Here is a 7,371-nt window from a genome sequence, read left to right on the forward strand (position 1 = left end):
CGAGAGCTAAGCCGCTCATGGCTGTTGGACAGCTCGATCGCTTGCTTTCCCCGTCCATTGGTACTGCTGACATTTTCTGTATTGTTGCTGATTCCCAAAGCTCGGCGACACCGAAGGAAGGTGCTTTGAGCTGAACATATATCGTCTGGACAGTTCCGCTGTTTGCCGTCTCTGAAACGTCTGGCAGCGTCTGCCATCTCTGGTGGGCGTTCATACCCGCCAAAATTTCAAGATGCCGGTGTCCCTTCGGGAGGCGGTTAGAAAACGTGAGAGCTTGCAGTACTCCAAAGTCCAAAACCCGGGTTTGTGCTAAGATTGTTTTTGGCTCTTTTATGTCCAGGCATCCTCGTCGACTCGCTAAAGTCAGTGCAGTCGCCTGGCAAATGGAAGGTGTTAGTTGTGGAAGAGAATGCCCTTCGGATTTTGAATAGTGTTTGCGATTTGCATGACTTATCCGACGTGAACGTCCCTGGTGGGTACTGCTTGGTAATTCTTCCTCCGGGCTTGGTTGAGGTTTAGGAATGAATGTAGATATTTGGTTCCCTTTCGCCAGTGACGGAGCCGTTAACACGGTCACGGACGCCATACCCGGATAAGGAGGCCATCTATTTTATCACCCCATCAGTCGACGCAATCAAAGCTCTGATAAATGACTTCCGCGGCCCAAAGCCCATGTATTCAGCTGCCCACATATTCTGCATATCCGGTAACCCTCAGTTGGCTAGAATTGTGTTCATCAATACCTGCATTTATACCTCAGTTTTCAGGTCTACCTGATCCGTTGTTTGACATGATCAAAGCCTCTCCAGCCCGAAATTACATCCAAGCCTTGAAAGAGCTAAATATTGACTTCACTCGTATGTACAGTCCTTGCGGCTCGCTTGCTTGGTATATATGTTTCTCAAACTCCATATAATCAGCTGTGGAGTCACAGGTCTATCACTTCAATGACCCAACCCCGTTCACAAAGCTGCGCAATGTGATGGATGTCGCCCAATTGGATCGTTGGTTGGAGCAGATTGCCGAGCAGGTCAGTGACACAATGGCGCAAGTACTTGGGTGATCCCCGTCTGTTCGAAGTTTAGCGTACACAATTACATCTGCAGATGAAGTCAGTGTTATGGACCCTTGAAGACTGTCCTACAATTCGATATTTCGATCCTTCCGGGAAAAGTGATTCGCTATCTGCGCATATGGCATTCAAGTTGCAGAAGGCTATTGATCAATTAAAAGACCTTGATCCCGAATGGCCGCCTACAACACCCTATGCTCCAGCACAGATCCTCGTTTTGGATCGAAGTGTGGACCCGTTTGCCCCTTTAATACACACATTGACGTACCAAGCTGCTGCCCATGATATCCTCCAAATAGATGGAACTAAAGTGACGTAAGTCTTTTAAGGAGACGTCTGTCTATCTTACTTGGTTCTCGACTAGACGCTTTGACCGTTCGTGATTTTAGTTATAGTAAAGACGATACCACGACGCAGACAGCTGTGCTGGACGAGTCCGATGGCCTCTATGTACGCATAGAGTGCACTATCTTATGCAAGCTGGCAACTGATTGACTTATAATTTCTTGCTCTTAGAAAAACATTCGGCATCATTTCATTGCAGACGCTTGGAAAAAAATCCTTGAGACTAAGAACAAGCTAGATGCCGAGAGTTCCGCGATAGAGTCATCTGAAAATGCCTTGAAGCGCATTGAACAGTTGAAGATCAAGCTGTTTTCCCTTCCAGATGCCCAAAAAACATTGGAAAAGGTGGTTATGCAGCCGTCGTTTACTGATTTTTCGATCTGTGCAATAACACATTATGTAGGTTGCTCTTCATATACATCTCTACGCAGAAATAATGCAGGCAGTGAATGACCGCCAACTGGACGAAGTGGCTAGCATTGAACAGGTCCAAACACCTCGCAATCTCACAATGATGGTGACTTAGTAACGCTAATTGGCATACAACTCACGTTTTCAGATCATAGTCACTGGCGAAACCCCTAACGGCGATGGTATTACAGAAACGCTGATCAATGACGTCCTCGCAATTTTGGAGAGTCCGAATGTTTCGTATGTCCGCTTTTCCAATGTTCTTCGTACTGTTTGATTGCTCATTGATGATCCGCAGCCTACAGGATAAATTACGTCTCATTCTTACCTACGCCCTTGGAGTCTCCAATGTTGACTGTGACCGCTTAATCGAAGCGGCGCAGTTGGGTCGAGAGGCTGCGGCCCTGAATGGATTAGATTTCCTGGGGAGAACACCAGCTTTGATTGAAGCAAATAGTCCTCAGGTAAATTGACTATCGATCTGCATTCGGAAAGGCCCTTTTATTCATGTTGCAACATTCTTGGCAGTGGCGATATACAGATCTTGGGCGTAAAGCGGAAGCAAGACGCCAGAAGAAAAAGAATCAGGATACTGATGAACAGCCCTTTGACATCCACCGATACGTACCTGCTTTAAAATATATCTTACAGGTTGGTATTTTATGTCCATGACTCTCTGCGTAATACATCAGATTTATTGATAATGTCAAGTAGGATATGATTACAGGAAAGCTCGACTCCGCCATTTTTCCACCGACTGTTGTGCAACCAAGCATAGAAATAAATGGCACTTCTGAGTCGAGTAAATCCGCACATCAGACTCCGGGCAGAGGCACCTTGGTTGCCTTCACTGGAGACTTCAAGCCTACAGTAAGTATTGGCACTACACGACACTTTTTCTGGACGACGTTTCTGTTACCGTTTTTTCAATGATACCTTTCACATTTATAGTGGGGGAAAAGAAAGCCGGCTACCGGAGCACAGACAAATGTGGATCTTCGAACGAATGGCAGTCGCATTATCGTGCTATTTGTGGACGGCCTATCTTTTGCCGAAGTGCGGGTGGCATATGAAGTCACAAGCGAGTTGCAGCGAGAAGTGATCATTGGTACGTATTAGCTACACGTATACTCTATTGAGGACTGATAATCGAGTGCTGAACACTATCATACCCATAGGCTCAACAAATTTAGTCACTCCAACCGAATTCATAGGGGGCCTCTGTGATCTCGGAGCCACTGGGAGGAAACCATTTGTTCTGCCCCCAGTTAAACTCCCCAGCAGGGAACCCATATCTGTTCCCCGGGATCGGCCATTACCACAACCGCCGCAGGAATTGCAGATACCCGCAATGTCGTCTGTGTTGCCATCCCCACCACCCGAGATCGTCGAGCCCAAACGCGTATCTTCAGATCCAACGCGAACGGGTCTCGTTCACTCAAAGTCTAGCTCCTCACTGGTCCTGGAGAAGTCTGGAAGAACAGCGGGACCTCCTGCGTTAGAGCACTCGCACTCGGCCTCGTCTCTTTTTCCCAATACCTCCAGACTTTCTCCATCGTCATCTGCGAATCCACAGAGACCTCGCCCTGTGTCATGGGTAGCGGGTCCTTCCCCGATTTTGGTGAGTAAAATGGTCATTTCTGAGAACCCAGATGTAGCAATCCTAATTTTGATGTTCACAGCAACCGGAACCTAAAAGATTCTCAGGATATCCGGAAGGCGAAGCACCGTCCCCTCCTCCAAAGACGGGCAGCTCGCCAACTAAAGGCAGTGCACTTCCACCGTCTTCTCTGCAAGCGATTCCAGTTGCACAAGGTCAAGGGCGTCCGCCGGCGCCGACACGCGTTCACTCAAGCTCGGCAAGCTCGTCCTCAGATCTTTTTAGCTCTGGCGAATCTTTTTCGCCGGCTGCGAGAACAGAGCAGTCTACAGACGGACCATCCCGCCCAATGTCCTCCGGCTCTGGATATCCGCGTAGTGAACTGGCACCAGGACGCCTTCCAGGGAGCAATGCATTGCCGGGAACTGAGTATGCCCAAGGGGGTGCGAAGGGGTATCAGCAAGCTATATCAGTTCCGGACGCGACACCTTCTCGTCCTCAGGCAAACGTGGCTCCTGTTTACGGCGGTCCAAGCCCATATTCTTTGCAGAAAAGTAGACAGGACGTACCACCAACTTCTCGCCATTCGTCCGGGGACTATTCCGCGCAGATCAGTCCGCTGGGATACCCACCCGTGAAGCCCGTTGACAATCCAGCTCCACCTCTACAAACGACGCGGCCGTCCGCCCCCCTTAGAGGCACCGGGTATCCTCAGGAGACCGATCCCGCCAATATCCGCTCGTCATCTACTGATATCGCCTCGAAAGCATATCCCCCGCGTATAAAATCCCGTGGTGCTCCACTTGTGCGGCCACAAGGTGTCTCGCCGCCATTGCAGAGTCAACAGCGCGGAGACGAAGTGGAGCGGACGTCGCTGCCAGCTACAGCGTCAGGGGGTGACGACATGCGGAAGGGCAGTGCACGATCTTTTGAAGAGTCGAGACCGTCCAGTCGCGACGCGGAAGAAGAACAGCTTAAAGCAGCCATTGCAGCATCATTGCTGGAAAGTAATACAGGGCGTCAACCGCCTTCATATGGTCACTCGAGTCGTCAGCCGGCAGACCGAACCACTCCTACTCAACCGCCCAATATGCGCACTGAGCAACAGCCTTCTTATCCATCCTCTGACCACGTTGTCGCTCCTTCCACACCGCCTCTACAAGTACCTAATTACCCTCCTTTTCGAGCACAATCACCTCGCCCGCCGCTATATCGACAGGCAGCATACCGCCAAGCACCTCTACCACAATCCCAACAACCGCCGGCACAAAACACCCCGCCGTATGGATATTATCCGGGTCAAAGTCCTCCCGTGAGTTTCTATCAGCAAGCTCCAGGGCCATATCAGCAACCGCAAGGACCATATCGGCAAGCTCAGTATCAGCAGGCACCGCTGCCGTCAAGTGCATCCGCTAGACCGACCTCACCGGGTGGACAAATGTATCATAGGAGTGCGCAAGGCCCCCAACCCCCAAATTACCCTGGTGCACCTTCATACGGACCTTATGGGTATCAAGGGAGACCTGAGCAGCGGTAATTGGCAAGGGCAAATATGTTTACGTTGGGGTGGTGGTACTTTAATGTAGGAGATTAGATTTCTATGTTTTGTAGGTAGCATAATATGTAATAAGCCATCAAGATAGTCTTCAAAAGAATCCAATAGGGCAGTTGAATGTCCATGTAGGCTAAAATGTCACGTAAACAGCACCCAACAAGTTGACAATTGCAATCTTTTTTGAATCAACGCAAACTCGTATATAAAAAAACAATAAAGAAACGATCAAGAATGAGAAAAGAAAGATAATTCTGCATACAAAAAAGTGTAAAGAAATCAAAAGAGCCTACTTTCTGCCACATAACGCTGTTCGACCCGTTTTCTTTTTTTGCCCTTTTATCCCACTTTACAGTAAAAACAAAATTGTTTCTCCCGGCCCAGCAATACGACAGAAAAAAAAGAAAACTGATGAAAATGTCTTCCTACCTATCGATAAGACCACGAAAAGAATGAGCTACACTAGAAAAGCTTTCAAAAGAAAACCGCAGCCAAAAAGACCATCGCTTCTGCAGCGTGCATGAGTATATACAAGAAAAACAAAAGCAGAAGACTCTCTCTCAAAAAAAAAAAAATCTGTCCTACAGCTCAAGATGAAAAGCCAAGAAAAGCAAGCCTACAAGGTTGCTCCAACAGAGAAAAAGGACAATGGTGAACATGGATGGGCATGTGCAAGCACAACCCGTTCGCTTAATGTACAAACGGGACAAAAGCAGTGAAAAAAGTTGTTTGATTGCGGTACTAGCGAACGGAAGTGTCGGTGAAGGAAATTGCTAACAAATTGAACGGTTGCTATCAGATATCTTGACGCACAGTGTTTTCGCGCACGCAAATAGGACAAGATACATACCATCGTAAATATTTATAAATGAAGCATCACCTCGAACCTAATGTCCATGGATAAGGCGACTTTCCTTTTCCATCATCATAAGCGGTTGATGGACCATGGGTTGAGGGCCAGCTGGTGGAGGACGAACACCCAGAGGATTTTTAGAGTAGCTCAAGCGAATGCCGCCCTTTGTCGAGTTGCTGAGAGGATTGCCATAGAGCTGAACAAGGGCTTGCGTCGCGCATTGCACGTCTTCAAACTCGACAAAACACATTGGTCCGTTCGGTCTGCTACGGAAACACATTCGCTTGTATCCCGGACAACGAGAAAAGAGTTGCCGAAGTTCCTCCTCAGATGTGTCATGTGGGAGATTGCCGACATAGAGTGTGTTGCATGGTGGGTTTTGGTCGCCGTTGGAACGAGGACCGTAAGGTCCCAGGCCGGTTGGACTAGTTCCGGCAGAGCTTGACGCACTAGAGGCACTACCGCTACAGCTACCCGTGCTACCGCTGGGTGTGGTGTTCATACCGAGAATAGAGAGTCTGGGAAGTAGGCTTTCGCTACTGAAAAGTGCGCTGCTGAATCCTCGCTCCGAGAACGACTGACTGCGAGCCACCGTTGTGGGGGGTGATGGACCATTGTCCAAAAAGTCATTGTAAGTGTTGGCATCAACGACATTTGGGCGACCAGTCACCATTCCGCCTGGTTGTCCAGGACGCACGTCCATAAACTCTGAGAAGGAGCCTGCTCGTGCAGAGTATGGAGATTCGCTCAGTGACGTGCGTCCCATCATGGACTCTTGGGATCCATAGAGGTCACACATGTCAATTGGAGACGGGAAGTCAGGAGCACCGAAAAGATCCCGTGTAAGCGGTGGTGTTGACATTGGTGGTGCGCCAAGGAAGAACGGGTCGGGAAACATTGTGCTATCCTTGGATCCGCGCCGTTGAAGGTGGGCCATTGGGTTCATGCCAAAGCCGTTGGCGAGGGTAGCGTGATCGATTGACAGACCACGTTTCGTGTGAAGATTCTTCTTTGCCATTTCTGCCTTCAATACGCAGCCTCGCTCGGCGTCGACCTTGCGGCCGCTAAGAACGTCTCTGGCCTCCAAAGCGTCAAGGCGAGTTCTAAACTTTGCAAAACCAATCTGTGGGAAAAAATATCGAATGGTTGATAAGTCAGTGTGAAAAACGTAGCTTGGATAATTTCCAGGACTCACGATTTGCTTCCTGCCATTGTTGGTTCCTGTTCCGTCATCGCTATCGGTTTGTGAAGGTATCTTGAGTGTGGCAGCTTCAAAGCCAGAAGAGAATGTAAACATGTTTTGAAATTCGCGCTCTTGCATATCATCAGGGAACCCGACGACAAAAATAGTTGTGATTTCCTCCTGTGTTAAGCAAAAGTAAGTTTGACTTGGAGGATATAGCGACCATCCATTGTTCAGAGAAGCTTACCTGCATGGTTGCAATATGTGCCACAGGCATTTACATAAATGTAGGTTGATGTCGCCAAAGTAAATCATATATACATGACAGCAAGCGATGGGGATGCTTGGGGAAAAA

At 48.6% G+C, this 7,371-nt stretch overlaps 2 protein-coding genes across 2 annotated transcripts in view; one reads left to right on the top strand and one right to left on the bottom strand.

Moving 5' to 3' along the window:
• Positions 1-32: 32 nt before the first annotated feature.
• On the top strand, positions 33-5,129 carry SPPG_01051 (uncharacterized protein). The gene is made up of 16 exons (XM_016749374.1): positions 33-266; positions 341-472; positions 554-706; positions 768-857; positions 921-1,030; positions 1,107-1,387; positions 1,462-1,522; positions 1,589-1,762; positions 1,821-1,904; positions 1,977-2,068; positions 2,127-2,292; positions 2,357-2,479; positions 2,543-2,698; positions 2,780-2,936; positions 3,007-3,449; positions 3,511-5,129. The coding sequence occupies exons 1-16, from the start codon at positions 233-235 to the stop codon at positions 4,963-4,965; spliced, it is 3,711 nt and encodes a 1,236-aa protein (XP_016611615.1). The 5' UTR covers positions 33-232; the 3' UTR covers positions 4,966-5,129.
• SPPG_01052 (uncharacterized protein) overlaps positions 5,112-7,371 on the bottom strand; it is a 3,764-nt gene continuing 1,504 nt past the window's right edge. Inside the window, exons 1-4 of the mRNA XM_016749375.1 lie at positions 7,264-7,371; positions 7,029-7,196; positions 5,831-6,956; positions 5,112-5,753 (exon numbers count right to left, since the gene is read on the bottom strand). The exon at positions 7,264-7,371 is cut by the window's right edge and continues 1,504 nt beyond it. Coding sequence (XP_016611616.1) covers positions 5,868-6,956; positions 7,029-7,196; positions 7,264-7,293 — 1,287 coding nt within the window. The 5' untranslated portion in view covers positions 7,294-7,371 and the 3' untranslated portion in view covers positions 5,112-5,753; positions 5,831-5,867. The remainder of the gene's footprint in view (positions 5,754-5,830; positions 6,957-7,028; positions 7,197-7,263) is intronic.

Source organism: Spizellomyces punctatus (assembly GCF_000182565.1).
Source record: "Spizellomyces punctatus DAOM BR117 chromosome Unknown supercont1.2, whole genome shotgun sequence".
NCBI classification, from domain to species: Eukaryota; Fungi; Chytridiomycota; class Chytridiomycetes; order Spizellomycetales; family Spizellomycetaceae; genus Spizellomyces; species Spizellomyces punctatus.